At 36.8% G+C, this 27,585-nt stretch overlaps 1 protein-coding gene across 1 annotated transcript in view; it reads right to left on the reverse strand.

Annotated features, from left to right (window-relative positions):
- Nucleotides 1-18,926, reverse strand: part of LOC121257257 (nuclear pore complex protein NUP155) — a 32,424-nt gene extending 13,498 nt beyond the window's left edge. Inside the window, exons 1-4 of the mRNA XM_041158200.1 lie at nt 18,527-18,926; nt 8,045-8,214; nt 5,340-5,466; nt 52-314 (exon numbers count right to left, since the gene is read on the reverse strand). Of these exons, the coding sequence (XP_041014134.1) occupies nt 52-314; nt 5,340-5,466; nt 8,045-8,214; nt 18,527-18,685 (719 nt within the window). The 5' untranslated portion in view covers nt 18,686-18,926. The remainder of the gene's footprint in view (nt 1-51; nt 315-5,339; nt 5,467-8,044; nt 8,215-18,526) is intronic.
- Between the last annotated feature and the right edge of the window lie 8,659 nt (nt 18,927-27,585).

Raw genomic sequence — 27,585 nt, forward strand, 5'->3', positions numbered from 1 at the left:
AGGAAACTTTGACCATATACAACTTTTAAAGCATTAAACAACAAAACATACCTTGAAATAACACTTCCTAAACCAGTAGTATGGCAGACTTTACGACAACGCTTTTGCCAGCCCGAACCAGTTGTGTAATGCAACTCATAAATGTGGCCATCGCGACCAGCCAAGAAAATACGACCCTTATCAGTACATGTAATACAAGTCATGGTGACTCCATCAGATGGTATTGTGTACTCTGGCAAAGGTTGCAATGAAACCTCTGCAAACGGATCAGTACTAACCTCCCCTCCAGAGCAGCATACACCTACAAGAATCAACTGATAACGAAAGGATGATAAGAAAAGGTAAGATCATCACAACCTAGAGAATAAGTACTAGGTCTTGAGCCTATCACACCACTCTTTTTTCTTACAATGGGAGGAGGTGCCATTTGAGCCAGAATTCATTAGCACAATATATGAAGTTGGTGGCTTGCAATAAATTAATCCCAATCTTGGAAAATAAAATGATATATTAGAAAGAAAAGAAAATTCAACAAACCTGATTAAAAAAAAAAAAAAAAGAATCCTCCAATGTTTTGCAAGAAAGTAATTAGGCATTTAAATAATACTCAGGAAAAGTCTTAATCAGCAGACATAAACGAGGATGGCACAGTAACCATGTAGCAATAACTTTGACCAGCATGCATTGAAAAGGTACTGTAATTGTTTTTTTTTTTTTTTTTACTTTTCTTTAAAAATAAAATAAAATCTGAACATCTCCCTTTCCTCTATTAAATACAAAACTCGTACTTTGTAACATATAGGTCCAAAATTAGGGTTTAGAATTATTATTATTATTTTTAAGATCTATTTTGAGATAGTGATTGTATTGGATTGGGTTCCTTCCACAGTCTACACCCGTATATCCCTCTATTTGATTTCCTAATTTGAATAGTTTCCTAATTGGAAACCAATTCACACATAAAAAACCCTCACATAAATCCTCTCTCTTTTCCTCATAATATTCCCTTCAGTAAACTCACAGAACCCCCATGGCCAGAACCTCCCCATGTGAAAACCAAAATTTCCCTACCCATACAGCCACCCCGCCGGAAACCACCACAGAAGATGCTGCCGGTAAGTCTTCCTGTTAGACCCCCACATTGAGTTGCCTCTAGAGATGTTGCACATGCCCTAATCATGATGGGGACATGCCCCTTGGCTAGCCCACAAGCATGCCTTGGCTCGTGTCGTGACATGCACAGGGCGCCCAGCATGCATGCATGCCTTGGCCAGCGCGATGGCATGCACGGGGAGCCCAGCATGCGGGCCAGCGAGGTTAGTGACCCTGGCATGCGCGCAGACATGCGCCACGCATCCATGCACGCGGCAATGCGCCCATGCGCATGCCCCAACGCAATCCTATGCACTGCGTGGCCTTGCGCGAGCCCAGGTGCAGCAAGGCCATTGACGCCCCCATGCGCCGCACAGCTCCCTTGCGTGCGCCCATGTGTAGCGTAGCACTGTCAGCGCCCAGGTCTCTAGCCTAGGCCATGCCACTCAGCAACACGCCCCAGGCCACCTGCCGCACACCAACGAAGTTAGTGGCATGCCATCTAGCGCATGGCTCCAGCCCATGCCTTGTAGCCTCAACGCCCAAGCCACCAGCTTGTGCCATGCAGAGCCAGCACCTAGGCCACCAGCCTGGGCCATGCAGCGCACACACATGACTCACCATCAGCAAGCCATGCCATGTCACCTAGCCATGGACCAGTCCGAAGACCACCATGCACCATCCTAGCTCACCATGGGCCCATGCATGCCACAACCAAGCTGGGTCCATGCCACTATCTTATTATTTTATTTATTTATTTATTTTCAAGGGACCTATTAGGGATTTCCAATTTGCATTGCTTATAAATAGGACATCATTCACTTTAGAATCTTTTGGCAAATACCCTAGAGGGAGGATTATTGTTTGAGGGATCATAAACGGTGTCTTTGCACTTGGGCTTTTTGGGTGAAATTCGTGAATCCCAAAGAGAGGATCACACCTTGCAATTCTTTGAATAGATGTGATTCATTTATCTTGTTCTTGCAACTTGGTGCAATTCGTGAATCCAAGTTGTGGTTATCATTGTTTTTATCATTTGATCAATATGTGAGGTTTATTCAACACTTGTGCAATCTGTGAATCATTTGTTGAATTATTATCATTTTGTCCATTCAAGTTCTTAAGTATTTTTGCTTTTGTTCTTGAGTGTTCATCTTTGTGTTCCTAGTGTTCTTTATTCCAATTGCTCTTCCAATCCATCCAATCCATAATCTCGACCAACCCTAGTGTTTGTCACTTTCCATAAATTGTTTGCCTCATCAAACCTTGCCCTAGCCGAAACACATTATCCTTGCTAATTCTAATTCAAATTAAAATTTCAGCAATCACTTGCCTTATTTGAATTGCCCTAGCCGCCCACTCCACTTTTCATATTAGTGTTCCTATAATTTAGGACCCCTAATTGCTCCATCTTAATCCCTATAGCCGGCCATATACACTTCCCATTTGAGTTCCAAGATTTTAGGAAACTTTCCTAAAATCACTCAACTACCTATCTCGTCCAACCCTAGCCGCCCATCACCAAAACCCTAATTCCAAACCCTAGCCGTCCATCATCATCATCATCCAAACCCTAAACCTAGTTCCCAAGTGGCGCCAACCCTAGTTCCTCACTAGTGCTGTGCGCCCCTTACACCATTGTAGCCCATACACTCCATCACCCTTTTCCCACCATTCCATACACCAATCCTAGCCTAAACACATAACCTCATTTTACCAAAGTGGTCATCTTGGCCACCATTGTTTGAGAATTAAGCAAGAGAGGAACGGAGATTCGGTCATCACAAGGAGAGCCTTGGCGTGGAGATCATAGTGTTTAGGGACTTGACCGAGGTCCCTAACACTTCCTCCCCTCACGATGTGCGTCGACTCCTAAACCCCCTCCATCGCTCTCTATCCACTGTCAAAAACCAAACAGGCCGTGTGTGTTGTTGCCGCTGCCCACCGTCGACCTTAGAGGACGTCGAATCACCTCATTGCAGCCACAAAACTCGCCGACCAGGCACCTCCTTCCACCTCACACTATTCCAAGGGAACCTCCAGCTGTGCTGCCATGACTTCCAGCCACCCAGTTGCATCTCTTTTCTCTCTCGGTCACTCAGAGGCCAATTTCATTTGGCCATTCACACAATTTTGACAGCCTTATACCACTCAGGATTTGTAATTTCACTAACTTGGTTACTCGAGCCACTCTAATAGAAGAAGATATGAGGCCAAACACAGAACTATTCAATCAAAAGAAATGCCAACAACTACTACCAGAGCCCAATAGAAACAAGAAGCCTGCCCCTAGTTACCGTCCTCAACTGTCTCAGAGTGGGCATGTCCATCGCATCCAGTTTGCAAGAATTGCAGAAAAAGGTATCCAGAAAATTGCTTAGTGGACCAGAATGTTTGCTTCAAGAGTGGACAGCCAAACCACATGGCTCGGGACTGCCCAAAAAGGAACGCACCAGCTCCAGTTACAGGGAGTGGTCAGAGGGTTACAGCACCAGCTAGAGTGTTTGCTCTTACTACTGATGATGTGGTTGCAGGTGATGATATTTGCGAGGATGGAGCTGCAGGAAAGGACTTAAACCAAGGAGACAAGACAGAGGCCTAGGAAGTTTTGACATGCTCGTTTATGATTTTATTTTAATAAGCTATTTTATTCAGCACAAGAGACTTGCTTGATTTTTGTGCTTCGCAGACTCTCTTTTGGATTTTAGAATTTTAATAAAGATCGACTTTTTTTTTTTTTATGGAACCTTTTGGATTTGGCGTTTTCTTAAGAAGAATTTTGTTAGGAGCAGACCGATTCCTATAGAATTTGTGAAGTATTCCTGAAGGTGGTATCAATGAAGGGAATGAGTAGGTTTGGCAAGAAAGGCATGTGGAGTCCGAGATATTTAGGACCTTCTGACGTATCATCTCAAGGACGAGATTCCTTTTTAGGAGGGGAGATTGTAACATACGGGTCCAAAATTAGGATTTAGAATTATTATTATTATTATTATTATTAGTATTTTTATTATTTTTAAGATCTATTTTGAGATAGTGATTATATTGGATTGGGTTCCTTCCACAGTCTACACTCGTTATGTGAATGTGTGACGATATATGTAAGGTTTCAAAATTGAGCCTAATGTTAAACTAAGTTTACAATATGATGTGCTATTACCGAGTCTTCGACTCATTTGTTTGTTTCTATGTTTTTATGTTTTAATGTCCTAGATGATGATTTCATGGATACAGAGCAGGAGTGGAATAAATTCCCAGAGACTTAGTATATGATCTAGACATTTAAGTAGTGTTGGTTTCACATAGAACTAGCTTATGCCATTTCTTTTATTTCTCAGCTTTTATGTTATGAAAGACTGTCATACTATATGAGTTTTATGATTCAATGAACCAGGTAATTTCATAACTTCGAATCTCTTCACTAGGCATTATGTTATGAATGTACGTAACATTCCTGACCTACAGGAAGGGGCATCTTATATCTCTTTTTTAATAAGTAATGAAGAATTTTATTGATGAAAATAGTAGGCAGAGCCCATGTGCGCAGGATTTTTTATATAAGAGTGACACCTATGCTTGATCTTATATCCTTTCTTTTTTATAAGTAGAACAGGAATTTTAATGATAAAATAAGTAGGCATGGCCTCTGTTCCATGTGTCTACCTTACATTGTTGTCACCAAAATCAAGTTAAGTGTTTAATCTTTAACACGTGGATCCACTTATGTAAATACAGAAGTTCGATGTGTTTCATCTCGAGTTCAAATGGGTAAACATGAAGGCCAAGGGACTTCAAAAACAAAAATGCTACAGATATACCCTACTTCATCATACACCTCATTCCAGGAACAGGTCAGGTCCAAATAAACATTAAATATTCATGGTTTCGCCATTATTGATAGCTTCTGAGGAAGAGAATCAATAACACTTGCAAGGAATGTGTAAAGGAATGATATAAGATATGGAAATCTTTCCTTTAAGCACTTGAGCAACGACCTTTACAGGTAAAGAAAACAGGAAATGGTGTGAAATTATCCCGTAACTAATGCATAATTATTAACTGGATTAAAAAAGAAAACTCCCAGAACCATTACTGTGACAGGCACATTAATAGCATCTCAACATCTTAGAATGCTAGTCAATTTCAAGCAAACATGTTAATTATGTTTCTAACTTCAGGAGAAATTTCACTGTTTGGAACTTATTATACTGGAAGAGAGAGAGAAAAGGATTAGAAATCGTTACTACCTCAACGGGTGTTGCTAAAATTAAAAGATATTGGATAGCTTCAACAAAAACACCAGGTTTAGATTTGGCAAGGCCAACAGCACATATAGCTTGTTCCTCCCCACTGTATTCAGGACATTGACCATCCCTAATCAAGAGAGCGTTAGAAAGAAAGTATCAGGAAGTATGCAGAAAAAAAAAAAAAAATCATTGGATCAAATTTCAAAGCTCAATACAAAAGAAAACTAATTTGGAAAAGCTTAAATGATTCTCAATATTAAAGTATCTAGTGCATCTACCTCACATAAGCATCACAAGCAAGTGCTTTGTATTCTTAGTAAGTTTAACAGGCTCAAGGTTGAATCAACTAGGGAAAAAGACAAGATCAGAAAGCAAACCAGTTTTAGGAGAGAATAAGACGGTGACTATAGAACTAAAAAGTAGTAGAGATATATATTTTTTTTATGAGTAAAAAGAAATTTATTAATCCACATAATTAGACATAGCCCAAGTACATAGGGACTATAAAAGAGAACACCTAATTACAAGCTAAGAACTGGAAAAAGCAACATAGAAATCATGAAAACAAGTCCTATCCAGTACAATAGCTGATGCCCAAGTAACAATTTATGGAAGAAAAAATCTCTAATCCTTCACAACGAACATTCTCTATCTTTGAAATAACGTCCGTTCTTCTCATTCCATATACACCACATAACACATAAGACATAATGGAACCATCTTCAAAGCGGCTGCAATTTGACGATTAGCCTGAATTCCTCTCCAACAAGCCAGTAGATCCACCACCCTCCTAGGCATCACCAGGCAATACTAGGCCTATTAAATATCTCATCCCAAAGAACCTTTGCCACTTCACAATGGAGAAGTAGGTGATCCACAGATTCACCGTTCCTTTTGCACATAAAGCACCAATCCATAATACATAGACCACGCTATCTCAAATTATCTATAGCCAGAATTTTCCCATGAGATGCCAACCAACCAAAAAAAGTAACCTTAAGAGGCACTTTGCTTCTCCAAATGCACTTCCAAGGAAAATCATTAGGGGGTTGAGTCGACATAACCTTGTACAATGATCTGACTGAGAAGTTCTTATTCCCAGGATGAATCCAAAGCAATCTATCCTCCCCACCACTCTCCATATTCAAAGCATACAACATGCTGTAAAAATCTGAGATATCCCCCACCTCCCAATCCTGTACAGCTCTAATAAAACTCACATTCCAATATAAAGAACCATTGGAGTTATACCTCTTGTATACCCCTTTGTGTACTTGGGCTATGCCTATTCTTGTTAATACAATCGTTTACTTATACAAAAGAAGAACCATTGGAGTTATAATCTGCCACAGAACATCCAATGCAATCCTAAAAAGAGAAGGGAAAGCATTCATTAGGGCAGCATCTCCACACCAAATACCATGCCAAAATCTAATCCAAGATCCCCTACCCACAACAAATCTGAAATTGCTAATGAAATCCCCCCATCCATTCCAAATAAATTTCCACACTTCTACACCGTACACACCTCTCACTTCATGTGAACACCACCCTCCCCAAATGCTCCCAAATTTGGTGTCGATGAGATTCCTCCATGGAGCATCCCCTTCCTGTTGATACCACCATAACCATTGTAGTAGAGATATATAAACTTATACAAGAATTCTAATAAAAAAAAAAGTTAATAGAATAATTAAACTAGCAAAATGAGTACCACGATAGAAGACCTTTTTTTTGTAATAAGTCTTATCATTTTGTGTGTCAGCCCTGCCCTACCATTAACAGGAACCCTTTTGAGTCAATCGTGAACTAAAGAAAAAAATGAGCAACAGGAACCCTTAAGTGCAAAACACCAAGGCCGAAGCGCTTTGCATACCAAAAGCAAGTGCATTTACAAAAGAGGCTCTTTAGTGTTTTTTTGTTAGCTTGAAGTGTAGAAATGCAGGCTTTTGTAATTTGGTTGGAAAAAATATCAAATATTAATTCAAAGACCCAGAAAACAAGTATTCTTAAGTATTTATTTATACTGAAGATCATTCATGCACTACAGTGCCAAATGTTATCATGTGTTATGCTTTGATCCCATTATAATAGTCCAAAATGACTTTCTAGATGGAATGACATTTGATTGCTTATGTTGGCATAAAAGTCAATACCTACAATTTTGTGCTTTTCTGATCATGGCCTTTATGGTAAATTTTGATTCAACCACGTAATTTAATCCGACTAATGTATAAAATATCATAAATGTGTATATTTACTAAAGCACAAGAGAATTGTATAAAATGCTTTCTTTATATTGTATGTAGATAGTAGATAACTTAATTGTGTCATGTTACATATTACTCTTAAGTCATGTTACATATCACTCTAATAAACGTTTACTTATAAAAAAATAAAACATATTACTCTAATAAAGATACCACCATCTTGCTCTTAAAACCTTTCTTTATTGTATTTTATGGATTTTTTGTAAGTTATACATCATTTTTATAATGTGTGCTTTACTTCAACTAGGCCTGTGCTTGTGCTTTGAGCCTTGCACCTGGGCTCTAGACAGCATTTGTGCTTTAAGAGTGCTTCGCTTTCACTAATCACCAATACTGCACAAATCACTTGCCGACAAGAGGATAATTATCATATCCATGTAAAGAGCAGCTAAATTATTAAAGTATATAATTCACTGAAAGTCAAGAAAAGCTCACCACTTGTCAAAGCGCCAAAGAAACAAAGAATTATCTACCGATGCCCATGCCCGACGAATCTCGGGAAAAATTCCACATAAAGCAGTTCCTTCCCCACCAGCTGCATTATATCTTTCAATCAGTACTGGAGGTAGCTCCGAAGTATCCACCACCTCAACCAAGGGAGGCCACTGCAGTGAATTTACACAACATTAGACTACGTGGAGATGGGAGTAAACAATCCATTTCCAACAATCCAGGATGTCTATAGAGGCAATCTTTACTGTCTAAAATATCAAAAAGTCAAGGTAAAGAGAAAGCAAGCATTAGGAATGACCAGAAAATGAACATAAACATAATGATAGCGATGACAATAACAATAAAAGGTTACAAGACACTAAAATTGGGTTACTTCTATATGTTACTCATTAAATACTGATGGCAGACTGCAGTAACTACATCACAAAGAATAAATATAGATAGAAGCCACTGTTGGGAGCAACCATTTTGCACACATGATGTGGCATCATCTAGACCACACATCTCCCAAGTCTAAAATAAAAAAGTAGAGAACTAAAAGCAGCCGTGTAGTGAGTGCAAAGTGTTCACTGCTACAGTGGCTTCTCTCTAGCATTACTCCATTACAAAAGGAAAGGCTTCTTCAAAACCGTAAAAGATTAAGCATCCATGCAGTTAATGGGATCATATCAAGCATGGAACATCATTAATCCTAACAATTGACTTATTGTTTCGGAAATATTTTTATATGAATTAAAAAACTACAAAAACATCAATATCAATCAGGTTATTTATTCTTAAAATCACTAACTACTCACATATAATTCGGCTATACATATTTCACTAATTATAATCTGCGCATATCAGAAATGTTCTTCCAATACAGCCACAACATGCCTTTATTTAGCTGAAGAACATGCCGTTCAATTAACTTATAAGCCTTACAAGCATCAAATATTTTTTAGACAGAAAAATTGAAAATAGAGACTTTCTAGTTCCCTTCTACTGCCTGTCATTATATTGAAAAGGATACCACCCAACTAGCATCAACAACTGTAATGCAGTATGACTTTTGTCACATAACATCAGAGACATTACCATATAATGAATGTTTTATGGTAAAGCCACCAGTCAGTCTCATTGCAAAGCTGCTGTATGAAACAACTATGACAGACGTATGATACATAAAGCTACTCACATACATGTTCTCTGTGCCAATCCACTAGAAACAAGTGTAGAGTAGATGCGGAATTTAAAAAATTAAAAAAAAATTATCAGATAGAACAACTAATTTGTGAAAATACTTAAAAAGGAACTAAAGGCAACTTTTATATCGATCTGTAATTCTCAAGCCTGATTAGTTCCTTTAACTTACAAAAGAGTTTGTGATACTAGGATTGGTTTAAACTGAATTGTGAAGATATTATATGGACATGTGCAAAGTCCTCACATTACTCGTGGAGCTACCAGATCTGCACTATATGAACAAAGATGGGCCCCAATAATAACTAGTACTTTTAGGATATCACTTAGACATGACTACTGTTTTTTTTTAATCAATAAATAGGAATTTTATTAAAATTAGGTGAAGCCAAGTACACGGGACATATACAAGAACCACATCTATGCATGACTGTCTAAAGATATAAGAAAATCATGTATGTTCATGCCATTAAAGTCTATTATAATTGACCGATGGAATAATGTATGAAGAAAAAAAGTTTAAATCTTGTCCATTGTCCATTCACGATCCGCAAAACTCCGACCATTCCTCTCCATCCATATGCACCACCATAAGCAAATTGGTATCATCTTCCACATCATTGTGATTTGAGAATTACCTCGAATGCCTTGCCAGCTGGCCAAAAAGTCAACAACCCTTCTTGGCATTACCCAAACGAGTCCCACTCTAGCAAAGATATCATTCCATAAGGTCATGGCTACATCACAATGCAATAATAGGTGATCAATAGACTCCCACTTTTCTTACACATGTAGCACCAATCCAATACAATCAATTAGCGTTTTCTTAGGTGAAGCTGTCCATACAAAAAAAAAAGCCTTTAGGGAGCCTTAGTCTTCCATATGTTCTTCCATGGGAATGTTCTTATAGATTGTGTCATGAGGGACTTGTAGTATGACTGTACAGTAAAATTCCCCTTCTTGGATTGTGACCACATAATCTTATCTGTTCCTCTAGTCACTCTACAAGGATACATAAGGTTGAAAAGGGCTTGTTTGGATACAAAAACCATCACCTCATCTCATCTCATCTCATTATTACAACTTTTTCAAAATTTCACACAAAATATAATAAACAATTCAACTTTTTCAAATCCAAAACAATAATAATATTAAAAAATAATATTCTAACAATATTTTATTCAACTCATCTAAAACCATCTCATTACATCTCATCTCACTATCCAAACGAGCCCAAAATCTATAAATGTGTCAATTTCCCAATCTTGGGCAGCTCTAAGGAATGTGATATTACACTAAGGAGAGCCACTAGAGAGATCCATGTGCTTTGCTACGGAACCCTCCTTTCTTCGAGCAATGCCATATAGTGTTGGGTAGGCTTCTTTGAGGATTCGATCTCCACACCATAGGTCATTTCAGGATTTAATTATGGAATCATCCCCAACTGCAAAAATGTGTATCGATGAAGATTGATCCAACCTCTTCTTATTTGTTTTCAAAGCCCCACCCCATGTGATCCGCTCACCTCATTCAAGCACCATCCTCCCCACAATTCACCATATTTTAACTCTATAATCACCCTCCATATGGCTCCCCTTTCTTCGTGGTATCTCCACAACCATTTACCCAATAAAGTCTTGTTGAAAACCCGGAAGCCTCCTTTCTTCGAGCAATGCCATATAGTGTTGGGTAGACTTCTTTGAGGATTCGATCTCCACACCATAGGTCATTTTAGGATTTAATTATGGAATCATCCCCAACTGCAAAAATGTGTATCGATGAAGATTGATCCAACCTCTTCTTATTTGTTTTCAAAGCCCCACCCCATGTGATCCACTCACCTTATTCAAGCACCATCCTCTCTACAATTCACCATATTTTAACTCTATAATCACCCTCCATATGGCTCCCCTTTCTTCGTGGTATCTCCACAACCATTTACCCAATAAAGCCTTGTTGAAAACCAACAAGTTTCGAATTCCCAGCCCGCCTTCTCATATAGGGGTACAAACCGTAGCCCAATTCACCAAATGAACTTGAATTCTTCATCTATTCCCCCCTAGGAAATCTCTTTGCAATTTCTATATCCGGTGAGCCACTTTGCATGGTATTGGAAATGAAGATACGAAGTAAGTTGGCAGGTTGGATAGAGTACTTTTTATCAATGTAACTCTACCACCTTTGGACAAATAAATCCTCTTCCAACTCGCCAGTTTACGCTCCATTTTTTCCAACACTCCATCCCAAACAGACAACGATTTTAAGGAGGCACCCAATGGAAGACCGAGATACTTCATTGGCAAGATGAAAACTTTGCATCCCAGAATATTGGCCAAGCTCAAAACACTTGGACAATCTCCAACTGGAACTAATTCTGACTTAGTGAGATTCACTTTCAAACCCGAAGCCGCTTCAAAGCAAAGTAAAAGAGCCCGCAAGGCTTGAATATGATTATGACTATCCCACAAAAGACAAGAGCATCATCTGCAAATAAGAGTTGAGTCATCTCAAGTGTGTCGATTCTTGCATCCCCTACAACAAACCCAGATAGAAATCCACCTTCCACAAGACCTGCGATCATTTTACTAAAAGCTTCCATTATAAAAACAAAGAGTAATGGAGATAGGGGATCACCTTGCTTCAAACCCCTCGAACTTTCAAAGAAACCCATTGGGGTACCATTCAGAAGGATAGAGAAATGTGCAGTGGAGATGCAAAATTTGATCCAAGAGCACCATCTCGCTCCAAGTCCACACCTCTTGAGCATGTGTAACAAAAAATTCCAGTTTACACGATCGTATGCCTTCTCCATGTCAACTTTGCATGATAACCCGGGTTCACCCAACTTAATGCGACTCTCCAAGCATTCATTGGCAATGAGAACCGAGTCAAGGATTTGCCAACCTCGTATGAATGCATTTAGGGATTGGATATGATCTTCTCCAATATTGCACTCAATCTAATAGCCATTACCTTCGAAAGAATTTTGTACATTCCACTCACCAAACTAATAGGACAAAAGTCCTAAATCTCCACCACCCCAAGCTTCTTTGGGATAAGAGTAATGAGAGTAGCATTTATGCTTTTTTCAAAAATACCTCGTTCATGAAACTCATGGAAGAAGCTCATGATGTCGTCTTTAACTACCTCCCAACATGCCTTAAAGAAGGCCATGGTGAACCCATCAGGATCAAGAGCTTTGTCACCAGCCATACTTCTCACCACCTTGCAAATCTCCACCTCTTCAAAAGGCCTCTCTAGCCAACTTGTTTCTCGTTGATTGATCAACTTAAAAACAAGGCCATTCAAACAAGGTCTCCAAGAAAATTGTTCTGAAAGTAGTTGCGCATAGTAGTTGGTAATATGATCTGTGATCTCAGACAAATTCGATGAAATCCTCCCATCTACCAACAAGGACTCAATTTCTACGCGAATTAGCCATTCGATGGAAGAACTTGGTGCATTGATCCCCTTTTTTTAGCCATAAAGCCCTCGATTTTTTTCTCCATGAGATCTCTTCCATTAAAGCCATCCTTTCAATATTCGAGGTGACTTGCGTTTTGCGAGCCTTTTCTTCTTCTGAAAGCCCCCTCTCCTCCTCCACATCCTCCAAACCCTAAAATTCGTCGAGGAGGGACTTCTTTTGGTGTTCCACATTCCCAAACATTTGCTCATTCCACTTCTTCAAGTCCTCCTTGAGAGCCTTTAACTTACAAGCTAGCACAAAACTCGGGTTTGCCCTGTATGAGATAGGAAGAACACCATTGTCTACTCGCACAACGAGGCCTTCGGATTTCAGCCACATTCTCAAACTTGAAATATCTTTTACCTCCCTGTATGCCTCCACAATCAATGAGAATGGGGAAGTGATCCGAACATAATCTTGGAAGCCGTTTTTGGATTAGATCCAGAAAATGTGCTTCCTGGGGTGTAACCGGTCCAGTTTTGGACATATTTTAGAACCGAACTAGTATATACCGGTTTTGAGATTTGAAGAACCAATACCGCACCGGTTATACCCCTAAATCGGTACTTCCAGTTTTATCGATTCCGGTCCGATTCAGTCCGGTTTTTCCGATATATTATATAGTATATATAATATAATATATGTTATAGTATATAATAATATAGTGATAATATATTGTAGTATATTATAATATATAGTGATATAGTATTATTATAACTACTAATACGATAGACTATAGTAATAATATATAGTTATTTATATAGGATTTTAAAATTTAATATTATGTTAATTAATAATTTATCATATAGTACAAAATTATTTTATATATAATTATATATATTATATATAAAAATTATATATAATGTTAAAAATCATATAAATATTATTTTATACAATATAAAAAATTAATATATATATATGAAACGGTCTGGTTCGGTGTTAGAAAAAGGAAAACCGGAACCGAATTGATTTCTACCGGTTTTGAGAAAAATGGAAACGGAGCTGGACCGGACCGAACCTGGTACCTAACTAAACCAACTAGTTCGGTCTGATCTGGTTTACCGGTTCACCAATTTTTTTTCACCCCTAGTGCTTCCCAATCGGACGAAATGAGGAATCAATCAAGTCTTGACCAAGCTAGATGTTCTCTATTACTGAACCATGTGAATGTGCCACCCACTAGAGGAATGTCCAAAAGACCTCACTCATAAATAGTTTGAAAAATCCGTCATTGCTAAGCTAGAGCTAGGACCTCCTAGTCATTTGCTTGGGAAGCAAGTGACGTTAACATCTCCCCCAATGCACCAAGGAAGGCTCCATAAGCTAGAAAGACCAGCCAATTCATCTCACATGCCTCTTCTCTCAGAATTAGTATTGGGACCATAAACACCAGCAAAGGATCATTGATAACTATCTTCCAGATTCGTGAAAGAAGTAGCCACCGTATATTCCCCCACACACTCATCAGTTTTTTCCACCACTCTTTTATCCCACATTACCAAGATGCCTCCCAAAGCCCCCTTAGACGACAAATATGACCACCCCACATGACAACAATTCCACAAACTCCGTATGATGTTATGGGAGATGAGTTCCAGTTTTGTCTCTTGTAAACATACAACATCCACTCTCCAACTACGAAGCTGGTTTCGTACTTTGATGCACTTCTCTAATTCGTTCAGCCCCCTTACATTCCATGAGACTATTTTGAGCTTCATAAAACCATCAATTTTGCCGTACCCTTCATCCCACCACGACTCGCACTTCCTTCATAATTGACCGAACAAGTCGCTCTAATTCCCTTTCCCTTTTCTTGGCTGAATGGCTCTTCATGGTTGCATTGGACTGCCCAACTTCAATAGCAGCAAGTAAGGCCAAGAACTGATCTTCATAACTGATACATGGGAGCCCGACACACAATTGAATCTCCTAGGCTTTAAGTAAAACCCAATTTGATGCTAGTTGTTCTTTCAGTGGGGACATTGAATTCAACGAAGTAGGCTCAACCCAATGATCATCAGCTCCAATATTCCTACCTACTGCTACCTCCGCCAGCTAAAACTCCCCCATGTTATTATTGTGTTTAGAGACTCTGGGCTTAAATATAACCAAGGTGCCAGCATCTGTTTGGTTGTCAGCCTCAGAACTGTCCCCCATCAGCATCTTAGTCTCCATTAGAGGCTCTCGTGCAAGCACAACAGCTATAGGACTTCCAACTGTGTCAAATCAGGTCGCCGACTCACTTTGGCCCTCTTCCTCTATCCGGTATAAAAATAAAATTCTGCCTGCCACCATTGCCATATGTCCATTTTGAAAACAAAATTCCGTGACTACTCCATCCCCGGATGATGACGTAAAGATATCAAAATAAAGATGTGCGTGAAGGTACAACAGCGCAACACGAGCCTTGATAAGGATGATGTGTGTCAAGCCTCATGTTAAGTATGTATTACATTAATCTAGGCTCTACAAGGTATTACATGCCAAGTGTAACTAGTCCTTTTAGACTATTGCACAGACATGATTATCGTATGCTTAGATCATTGCAAAAGTTTCTCTTTTGAGGCTACTCTCTATACTTGCATTGTACCTTTTTTTATGAGAAAAATTTTTATTAGAAATGAATGTATAGGTGAAGTCCATGTACACATGAAGTATACAAAAGAAAACACCTAAATACATTCTAGGAAAGCCCACGTACTTGCGTTGTACCTTTTGCATTTTAAAGAAATATTTCTTACTCACAAAAAAAAACATCTATAGCTTAGGGAAAAATGTAGCACTTCACATCTATTTTTTGATCGGAAACTTCACATCTATTTTTTGTTTTGTCAAGCCATGAAACACAAAAGTCAATAAAGAAGAATAAATGCATTTGAACTGCAAAACAAACAATTTAGTTCCAAAACTACACTAATCACAAAGCTTCTAGTGATATAGGACTAATGCAGTCCACCAAATTATGTAAATAAATATTGGAATTGGTCTTCAACCATATACGATCAGCTCAAACTACAACATTGCATTGTTCTTACAGTACACTCCTTTTTCTAGCTGCAAAGTGATCATTCTTTTTTCTTTGACAAGTAAGATAAGGTTATATTAATAACTAAGAGGATGAAACACGGATGTATACAAGTGCTAAAATTTTCATGGAATGTAGAAATAGAGGGCTCTACACTATTGAGGACCACTATTCCCATTCTTCTTGATTGTGAGCAGCTTCAGGGTGGTAAACAATATTTCAAGTTAAAAATATGTGAGCTAAAATCAGAATCCTAAGGAAAACATTTAATGGTGGGATTGGTATAGTTTTCAAGAAACTCCAAGTTATAGTTTGGCATGTAAACTAGAAGCTAAGCTCTGAAAAACGGATTTACAACTTTGGAATGCAGAAATATTCATTGATCTTGGTAAACGAGAGAAGCTTCTGTTTGAAGAGTTAAAAGGGCATTGAAGTGATTGAGGAAGAAAGACTATTGGATGTTGAAGAGAAGTTGAGGAAGGAAACACTTATCGGTGATTTGGAAAGAACAACCTTGTTGGAAAGGATATGATGGAGACAAAAATCGAGAGCACTATGGTTTTAGGAGGGGGATCAATGTACAAGTTCTTTTGTAGAGTGGCCAATTCATTAGGAGGAACAATACCATTGACTCAATATCTATTAATGGTTTCTTCTGATCCTTTGGAGATTAGTAATCACATCATGTAGTTTTATCAAAATTTGTAATTGGAATAATTCACTTGGAGGCCTATGTTGGATGGACTTTCCTTTACTTTGCTTAAGGATGAAGCCTGATGGCTGGACAAACCCTTTTAGCATTTGGATGGGACTAATATTGTAGGATTCTTCGAAATCCTAAAAGATGATCCAGTTTGGATGGAATAATGAGAGGGAATCCAAATGCCCATGAGAATCCGGATTCCATTCCCAACCCCCATTTGAAGGGAATGTGGATTTTCCCTTTCTAAATGAGAGGGAATCCACATTCCTAATTCCTTGGGGATTCCTTTTTATTTTAAATGGGAATATATACCCTAATTTTTTAAATTACAAGTAATTTTATTTATATATAAAACTAAGTGCCTATTTGGTTTCGAGTTTGAGAGCTTAAAAAGTACTTTTCATAGCCTAAAACTCTTTTAAAGAAAAATGATATGTTTAGTAAAATTTGAAATAGTGCTTTAAGAACCTAAAAAGGCTGAAAATCCACTTTTTTTTTTTTATAATTAATAAACTTTGTTGATCAAATGCAACTAGGCAAAGCCCATGTACACAGGAAGTACACAGGAAGAGACCAAATTACACTCTAGCAAGTTGAAAAGAAAGTAAAAACTCATGAACATTCCCTCCCTTTAATACAATTGCAGAAACCATTGGACCAAAGAAGATACAAAAAAGTTCCAGATTGAAACTTTTTTAAAAAAACACCAAATTGAAACTTTTGTTGAAAAGCACTTGCAGAGAACACTGAAAACCACCCACAACTTTATAAGCGCTTTAGGTGTATGTTTCCCAAACAATAGATAGCTTTCCAAAGGTAGAACTTTTTAACAAAGCTTTACAATTTAAAGCTTTGTTACCTACAACAATCCCAAACAGGAAACCAAACTTATTAGGCCAGAAAGAATCAAAGCAGAAGATTTACTTATAGCTAATACATGTAAGTCTGATTTTTTTTTTTTTTACTTTGATCGATATCTTTTTTTTTTATAAGTAAACTTTGATTGATATCTAAAAATATGAACATGTGATTTAGGTTCTCATAGATACAGGGGAGAGTCCACTCTATATGGTATAGCTGACACTGATCTTTAGTCAATAACCTTTTTAACTTTTTATTAACTTTTTCGGTTTTTGTTGGACATCATTTCAATTAATGCAATTTTAAGCAAATATTTGACCAAGAAATTTTATATTAATATTTTATTTTTATTTTTTTTACTCGATGAAATAAAAACAGAAGAAATATTTAAAAAAACCTTATATAGCTCAAATAAATAATATATGGATATTTTGGAGAAAAAAGTATTCCTCTAGGAATAAACCAAACGTCGGACTGTCATGTTACAGTGAATCCCATCATATTTCTAGTTATTTCCAAAAGTTAATCACATTCCTAGGAGTCTAGATTCCCAAGCATTACATTCCTAAGAATGAAGATGATGAATGAAATATTAGAGTCCACAAACCAAATGCCACATTTGAGCAATGTGAGGTGTGGGAGGTAGCAAAAGCCATGAAAGGTGACAAGGCAATGTGCCCAGATGGTTATTCCAGGGCCTTTTTCCAAGTATGTTGGGATGTAGAGAAGGATGAAGTCATGAAGGCGTTTTGGGATTTTCATTGGAAGGGCAAAGAAATTCAACATGGCGAGAGAAAGAAATTCTGAAGAGAAAGAAATTCTGAACCATATATTTACATCACCAAAGAAATTCACAGAACGCATACAATGGAGAAACCAAAACAAGAAGATAAAGTCTACATCCCCAGCTGAATTGACAAACCGCTCACAGTGAGACATAAAAGGAGGAAAAATCTCGTGTACCCAACCAATTAATTTCACTCTATTTATATATAGGAACATACATTCATATACATATACACATTCAGAAATACATCTTGTTCAGTCTCTCGGCAAATTTATAACTACTTAAACAAAGGAATAAGAATGAAAAATTCTTATATAAGAAGGAATAAAAAGAATCATTTCCAAGACTTCCAGTAGATGGTAATTCATAAAAATAAGAAAATAGACGGTAATTCATACAATTCACTTCTCTTCAAGTATCCAAAGAAAAGTTGAAATCACCTCTCTGGGATGAGTCGTATACGGGTGGCTGGCGTATCTCGAAGCTTCTAGGGCTTCTTCGAGATCGAGCTGCGACGCAACTTCTCGGCCAATGCGGTCACTTACAACGAGACCAGCATTCATGACATCCCGCATCACAATCTCTTCTTCCCGCGACATCTCGTTTGAAACCCTAGAGCCGACGCAGAAAGCGAAATTGTTTCTGAATCCCGGAATGGCCTAGGGTTGTGAAATTGCGAGCTCGAATAGGTCTCCCTTCCCTCGCTTTCTAGGGAACCAAACGAGGGAAATATCGATTTGGTGAGAGAAAATCAAATTGTGAGGAGAGCGGGGAGTTTCATAGAGAAAATAAAAGAGACAAGGAGGGAAGCGGACCGTCGTAAGTATAGGGTTTTGGCGAGGGTTTAGGTCCGTTCGGATAAATAAATATTTTAAACCATCTCATCTTAACATTATAATTTTCTCAAATTTTTATATAAAATATAATAAAAAAATTTCAAAATAATATTTTATTAAAATAAATATTATAATAATATTTTATTTAATTTTTAATTTTTATTTAAAAACATCTCATCTCATCTTATTATCCAAACAAGAACTTAAAATTTTATTACTGCTAGTAGACAAATTAAACTCTTGCTTTTAAATTAAAGATATTTGCTATATATAGTCATTTTTGTACATTCTACTGATGTGATTGGCCGCATCAAATTTTTTTAATGCATAGTTAATCATATAAGTAGAGTACGCAAAAAATACACAAAAATTTTTTTAAATTAAATTGATAAATTGATTTGATGCGACAGGTTATGTTTATTTATAATAACTTTTTTATAATTTAATGTGATACATTAAATTATTTTCATTTATATATTTAATTTTATAAAAAATTATAATTAAAATATTTATTTTTAAAATTTTTTTAAAAAAATTAATTTAAAATAGATTATTTTAGGTTTGATTTTTTTTTCAAAAATTATCTCATCTCATTTCATCATTACAATTTTTCTATGCTCTCAAACAAAATATAAAAAAAAAAAATTAAAATTTTCAAATTCTAAAATAAAAATAATATTAAAAAATTATATTATAACAATATTTTATTCAACTTTCAATTTTCATATTTCATATTTCATCTCATCTTATTTAATTTGTGTAACCAAACGAAATTTTAATCTATATTCTAATGACCTCATTTTGAAAAGGCCAAGCTGTGGGCAAGCAACATTCAAAAAATTCAAATTGAGGATAGTAAAACTCTAGAATAATATTTTAGATATCACATTTAGTGATTATTATTCTTCTAATAAGCTTTCATACGTACACTTACAGCTTAATCAATTTTCTTTTAACATAAACAGACAAGACTCTCATTAATCAAGAATATAAAGACTCAGCAATTATATGCTTGGACAAATTCTAGAACAGCATCAATAAGAACTCTATCTATATGTAGGTTTGGGGCGAATTTTGCTAGGTTATGAGCTACATGATTTACTTCTCTTAACATGATAAATTTTTCAAGGGTGCATGATAGTTAATTGAATTCTAGTATCTTATATGAAATGATCATTGTTGCTCAAATCTTCATCTAGTGGTGGTCAGCAATTCACCCAAACCTGTCCTGCCCGCCTCATCCACTCATCCCGCTAGGGGACGAGCATATGAGTTGAAGGTGAGATACCCACCAACTCAATTTTACCCATCTGCCCATATATCTATATATAAATATATATATAAAAGCATCCTAAACCAGCCCTAATCTTATCTTTCTTCCCAGCTACCTCCCTCTCTCCAAAGTTTCTCCCCCGAATCTTCTCCTCCTTCTCTCTGTCTTTCTACTTTGAGAACTTTTGTCACAAAGAAACACACAGCATGGGTCACTACTCCTACAAAGACCCATGGTCGTAGGTCTTTGATATCAGAATTTATTTCACACATTTTATTAGTTTTAATTGTTTTGATTCAGTGTGTTTTGCATGTTTCTTAACTTGTTTGTCTAGAATTTTAGGTGTCTTTTACATTTATTTAATTCTTGGAAATTCTTGATCTTTTGGAAGTGTCTAATTATTGAATTAGATTGAAATTGGGTGATGTGAAGAGTCAGAATTTGGGTTAGGCCTAAAGAGCAAAGCCTAGTTGGTCTGGTCTAGTCAAATCAGAATGTTGTTCGGCTTTTGGGTTTTAATTGGAGCTACAAACCTCAGTTTCAGCTTTTTTTTAGCATTCCAATTAAGACGTAGGCCTAAAACTTTTATGAAGAGTCCAAAACTCAGTTCTACCATTTTTAAGTTCAAAACTTGGTAGAAACGGAGAAGTCCGAATCTGTCCAAAATTTTACTGTAGCCCAGACCCTATTTCGGTTTTCAGCCTGTATCTGGAGTATTAGAAGTCAGAATAAAGCAAGCTCAAGTGAGTTGGAAAGCTGATAACGAGATCTAAAACTTTTGTGAAGGACCAAACTCCAATGTGTCGTTTTGATACTCTAAATCCAGCTGGAAGTCGGTCAGCCAAGAATTCCAGATTTTCAATAGCAAATATAGGGGAAATCTGTTTTAAAATTTGAAAGGAGAATTGGTTTTGAGTTGATTCAATTTTCAGCTGTAGATATGGACGACAGGTTTTCTAATTAGATGGCACATAGCAAAAATATTTTAAAATTAAAAATAGATGAGACCAAAGGGTGCAAAACTTCTAACTAGCTGCGTATTGAGAGAAGTCTAAAAAAAAAAAGACCAATAAAGAAAATAATAGAATGATTGAAGGAGGAGCTATAATTAAGAAAGGAAGAACGAAACTCACGATTTATGCAATTACAGAGTTTTTTTTTTCTTTCTCTAATTTTTAGTTGCAATTAGGGCTAGGATGTAGACATTGAGTTTTGGATATGATTTTAGTATAGTTGTATTGAATACCCTTTGTTAATTACAATTGGGTGATTTTGGTTTTCATTCTTGTAATTTACTGGCCATGAATTGCATGTTTAAGATGTTGAATGAAGTAACGAAAGTTAAAATTCAATATTAGTTCGTGAATTCATTAAACCGTGATAGTGTAGCTTAGAAACAAATACACACCCTTGTGACCTACATTCAAGAATTCCATAGAGCATAATGAATTTATATTAATTTATGTGATCACGACAATAGACATAGGATTAATATAGGTATAGGTGTTATACCTTGAAATAGAATACTACATAAAAAAGGGAATTTGGTCATTATAATTAGCAAAACATTAATGCAAACAACCAGATTTAAACTCATTGAAGGAATTCAAATGATGAAATCCAAGCCCTAGGAACCTTTCATATTTGATTTTTCAAGTTAAGAATTTGCAGTCAGTCACATTAATTTGGGATCGTCTAAATAATATAGGAAATTTTACAAATTGGTACTTGAATCTCCTTCTTGTGGAAATGAAACTATTTTTGTCGTGTTCTATTTGTCATGACCCATGCTCTTGTGGTAGAGTCTAGGGACCATCAGGCAAAGGCGCCAACCCGTTGATTAGATCTGCGATTTTTTTGTTGATTGTTTTGTATTTGAGATGCTTTAGGTTGATTGTCGATGCTCGAAAGATTGTTGCTTGTTATGGTGAGACTTCTTTGTTGGATATGCTAGTTTTTGTAAATTTTTGTTGTTGGAGGGGTGGTGAGGCGATGGTGATGCCAATTTGCTTACCGAAACAGTGAGGATAGACGAGGATTTGGAAATGCAGGGGCAAGGCTTGGCCCAAAAATGACACCCTGTTCAGGTAAAGGTAGGGTTTGGGGAGAGTAGTACCCGCCCATATAAGGCAAGTAATACCCTTATATTCATCTTCCAACAAACAATTGGAAAAAAAATCCCGACTATCAGGTGAGACTAATATGATACTGCCCCACTCCAATCATTTATAGGGGATCCTCTATCCATTTGAAGCTCGTGATGATGTCTCGCAAGATTGGTCCGAGTAACTTCGTCCTATCCTATGATTATTGACATACGGTACACATTTCTCACACAAAGATATAGATATTCACACTAGGATCATGACTTAGTGAAAAATAGTAAACACATTCAAAGTCTCGAAAAATAGGAAATGAACATAAGATAAACATAATGATTAAGAGCAAACTTATTCATGTTCAGAAAGGGAAAGGTTACAAAAAATGTAAATGCTTCTTACATACAACATTCACCCCACATTCTCCATTCCTGTCTTAGAAACTAACCTACCTCATAGCATCGGGCTCGCTACTTAGTTGCATCGCTCCTTCCTTGCTCCTTTTAAAGGTTTTGACTCCACGACTTAAATGTCTAAGATCTTAAAAGTGAGATTTTATCTCATATCTAAATCCATAATAAGGATGGACTATCAGACATCCTTCTGACTTTAGGTATACTTGAATAGGAGTCATTGGCCTTGACTGTCGCAGTGTAGGATGACAGAGACAGATGGCCAGGGCATGGCTGCACTTCCCTACAGCCTGCCAACTCCTCAGTCCATTCTTGAATGAAGGTCTTCCATGTGGCGTTGAGCCATACCTCTGGGTTTAGATGATATAACTTCTTGCGTCGTAACCTCTTTAGCAGACCCACTCTGGATGTGACATTTCAAGTGGAATGTGGGCTTCTGCGTACAACAATGTTACTCTTCTAAGCTTCTTCCATGCTATTTCAGAAAGCTCCCATACTCGATCTGGTCTCTCCTAGACTGTTGCTCGCCTTTGGCGAGTAGCTCTTGTCTCATCAGAGACACCAGCTTCTTCAGCTCCACGTTCTCGCTTGCATAGCGAGCGATTTTTCTAGCTCGCCTACCATGGGGCGAGACACTCATCTCCACCTCGCTCTGGGGCATATATGTCAGGCTATCTACATGGTGTTTGCTCATCCATATGTTGGATTAGCTACACTTTGTAGCACCCGCATCAATTTTGTTCATCAACTATTGGAGTGTTTCTCATATTTCTTCCCACTCAACCACATTGGTGGTATGTCCCCTTGCATTGGTGGGATCCTCACATCTTCCCCTCTTTATAAGGAATTTCATCTTCGGAATTCGATAAGGGTTTTCCGCTGCCCGCTGGTTGTGTTCTCTCGGATTCTAGCTTCCTTGCTAGGTTCGGTCTTATAAGGCATTAGGGAATCCTTACCGTTGTCCTCATATTGCTTGTCACATTTCGGCACCATTTGTTTATCCCCTTGTTGTGCCACGGTGGTGCCGTCGTGTTGCAGCATCTTCGTTATTAGGGCTATAGTCTTCTGAGTACTTTCTTTGTCTCGGCGACGCTCTTCCTCTAACCTCTTTTGTTGCACCTCTTATCTCTCTCTCTCTCTCTCGTCTTTCTCTAAGAATCGGTGCATTATTTTGGGTGGCATTGCTGCCTTACGGGCGGTTCTCATCTCTTTCACCATGTTTGTGCTTCTACAAGTTTTTAATTATGTGTTTGAAGAGAATAAGTTGAAGGCTTATTTATAAACACACCTTCATTTTGAAATTGTACCAATCACCCTTGCGTTGGGCATTACATCTACTATAGATCAAATAAATGCAAAAATTGCTCTCGCATGACCTGCTTACTTTGCCAAGTGAACTCTTTATTTCCCACATCTCCCCACTGCACCTTCACCAATGGTATGGCTTTATATCGCAATCTTTGCTCTTTCCAATCAATGATTCGTACGAGATTCTTCTCTTAAGTAGGGGTTGCAATATGTGACATGACCTGTGAACCCAACATGAAAACAACACAAAATTAGTGGGTTTGGATTTGATGTTAACGGATTTTGGTTATAACTGATTGACCCGTTAAGATACAATTGCTAAACAGGTTGATAACTTGTCAACCCACTTTGACCCATTATCAACTCGTTTAAGGAGCCAAAATTATACTTATAACCTTAAACCTAAAAAAAAAAAAACCATAACCCATTTACATCTCAGATTCACGTCGCCCCCCTCACTGCTCTCCCACCTCCCTTAGTCTCCCTCTCTCATTTATTTGTCTCACTGACGTTGTCTCTGATTGCTCACAGCAAGCCTCTCACGATTGTCGACGTCAGCCTCACTGTCTCTCTTGGTCTTCTCAAGCGAGTCAATCCTCAATCTTTCGATCTCAGATTCACACCACCCTCTTCGTGTCGTCTCCATCTCTCTAAGCATTATCTCATGGTTGTCCCCATCGTTAAAATCTCAGATTCAAGCCCCCCCTCTCTATCTCTCTACTGACCTTGCCAATGGTGAGTTATTGAGCCATTTGGTGTTTATGTTATAATATTTCCTTTATAGTTTATAGTCCATTGTTGTTAAGCCCTTTACATTTACATTGTTGAGATTGTTGAATGTTGAGCCTTTTGCAATTTACATAGAGTTATATGATTAGAAGTACTTGAACATTGGTTTGCATGGATTGAGTCAGCAGTGATATATGGTGGCATATATTGTGTCTTCTTGGATCACTAAAACACTTGCATCTTGATTTTATTGCGTTGTATACTACTTGGGTCTATGTAACATGAAGTTTTGATATAAAGGTATGATAATCTACTTGGGTCTATCTTACTATTGCATTATATACTACTTGGGTCTATGTAACATGAAGGTAGTATAATCTTAGTACAATGTTCAAGTATTTCAACATGAGTTGTACTACGGTCACTAGCAGGTACTCGTAATGCATAAGGGGAACTGTGACGATACCATACGTTATGATGTTAATGTTATGATTAAATGAGAATTGCTAATAATGATGAAACGTTATAATGAAATTATGTTTTTGACAGTTGAAGTGAAAAATGTTATTTGTAAGAAAATGTGTGTCTCAGTTTTCTGAAAATGTTGAGGAATCTGAATGGGAGACATATACTAACTTTTTTCTACATCGTATCCATTTCATATTTATCATTCATCATGCATAATTTATCTTTGTGTATGTTGGTTGTCTAACTTACTGAGATTTCAAGTAAATCTCACCCCTTGTGGACCCACCATCGTGGAATGATAGAAGTTGTGTCAGGACTTGATAAAGATGGACCAAATGGACCAGTGGACCCAATTGATTGAAGAGGAGCCGAATCTCGAAAAAATATTGGACCTCATCTTGATGTTTATAACTCTAACTCTTTGTGCTTCAGAACGCATGAAGCAGCTGATTTAGCCATAGAGACTTCTTAAAAAGAATAATTGTACTAAGATTTTGCTACATTATGATTTGAACTAATGATGGTTATGAATGAAATTAGGATGTTTTAGTTTATTCTGACATAAGTTTTATTTAGTCACCCTTATTCCGTTGTGGTTATTGCTGATGTTGGAATTTATTTCATATTTTTTTTTTAGTCCTAATTGTTTTGATTCAAGGTGTTTTGTATGTTTCTAAGCTTGTTTGTCTAGAATTTTTTGTGTCTTTTACATTTATTTAATTATTGGAAAATTTTAGTTTTTTGCAAGAGGTTAATTATTGAATTAGGTTGAAATTGGGCAATGTGAAAATGCAAAATTTGGGATAGGCCTAGAGAGAAAATCCTAGTTGGGCTAGATTAGTCAAAACAGAACACTATTCATTTTTTGGGTTCTAACTGGAGCTAAAGATCTCGGTTTCAAGTGTTGTTTGGCTTGTGGAAAGCTAAGATATAGGTCTAAAACTTTTATGAAGAGTTCCAAATCCATTTCTGCCATTTTGAAGTTCGAAACTTAGCAGAAACAGAGAAGTCTGAATCTGTCCAAAAGTTTATTGTATCCTAGACACTATTTCAATTTTCGGTCTGTATCTAGAGTTTTATAATTTAGAATAAAGCAATCTTAGCTGCATTGGAAATCTAAGAACGAGATCTAAAGGTTTTGTGAAAGGCCCAACTCCAAAATATGTCGTTTTGATGCTCTAAATCTAACTGGAAGTTGGGTAATAAAATCAACTGAGAATTCTGAATTTCAGCAACAGATATGGTGAAAATCTTTTTTAAAAAAAAAAAATTGAAAGGAGAATCGAATATGAATTGATTGGATAGCCTGCAGATATTACTTGTCAAATATACTGAAGTTGAAAAAGAAAAAAGGAGGGAAGTTGACGTTAAAAACTATAGGAATTAAGGAAAAAAATAAGGGTTGAAGGAGGAGTTGAAATTTCAGAGAGGAAGAGCGGAACTCACGATTTTCTACAATTATAGAGTTCTTTTTTCTTTCTCTAATTTTTAGTTACTGAATTATTATTAAGAATGTTGAATTCGAATTTATGTTTGAAAAATAATTAAATTGTATTATTAGTTATGATTTGCTAGTTTTCTTATTCTAGGGCTATGATGTAGTCATTAAATTTTGGATATGATTTGAGTATGATTGTATTGAATACCATTTGTTAATTGCAATTAGATGATTTCAATTTCCATTCTTGTAATTTACTGGCCATGAATTGTATGCTTAAGATGTTGAATAAAGTAACAAAAGTTGAAATTTAATATTAGTTCGTAAATTCATCAAACCTTGGCATTGTAGTTTAGAAATAAATACACACCATTCTGACCTACATTCAAGAATTCCATAGAGCATAATGAATTTATATTAATTTATGTGATCATGACAATAGACATAGGATTAATATAGGTATAGGTGTTATATCTTGAAAGAGTATATCACATAAAAGTGGAAATTCGGTCATTGTAATTAGCAAAACATTAATGCAAGCAACCAGGTTTAAACTCATTAAAGGAATTCAATTGATGAAATTCAAGTCATAAGGAACCTTTCATATTTGATTTTTCAGGTTAAGAATTAGCAATCAGTCACATCAATTTGAGATTGTCTAAGTAATATAGTAAATTTTATAAATTGGTACTTGAATTTACTTCTTGTCGAAATGATATTCTTTTTGCGCTGCTCTACTTGTCACGACTCGTACACTTGTGATAGAGTTTAGGGACCATCAATTGCATACTACTAGATGCATTTATAAGATTCATTGCATATTAACAGTCATGAACGAGAGTATGTAACATTGTATTACATATCCCGATGCTCTAAGTTTCCATTCCATCTCAAGCGGAGGTTGGAAGCGTCACATGCCATTTTTAAGACCTGAC

This window comes from Juglans microcarpa x Juglans regia, chromosome 3S (assembly GCF_004785595.1).
Source record: "Juglans microcarpa x Juglans regia isolate MS1-56 chromosome 3S, Jm3101_v1.0, whole genome shotgun sequence".
NCBI lineage: Eukaryota > Viridiplantae > Streptophyta > Magnoliopsida > Fagales > Juglandaceae > Juglans > Juglans microcarpa x Juglans regia.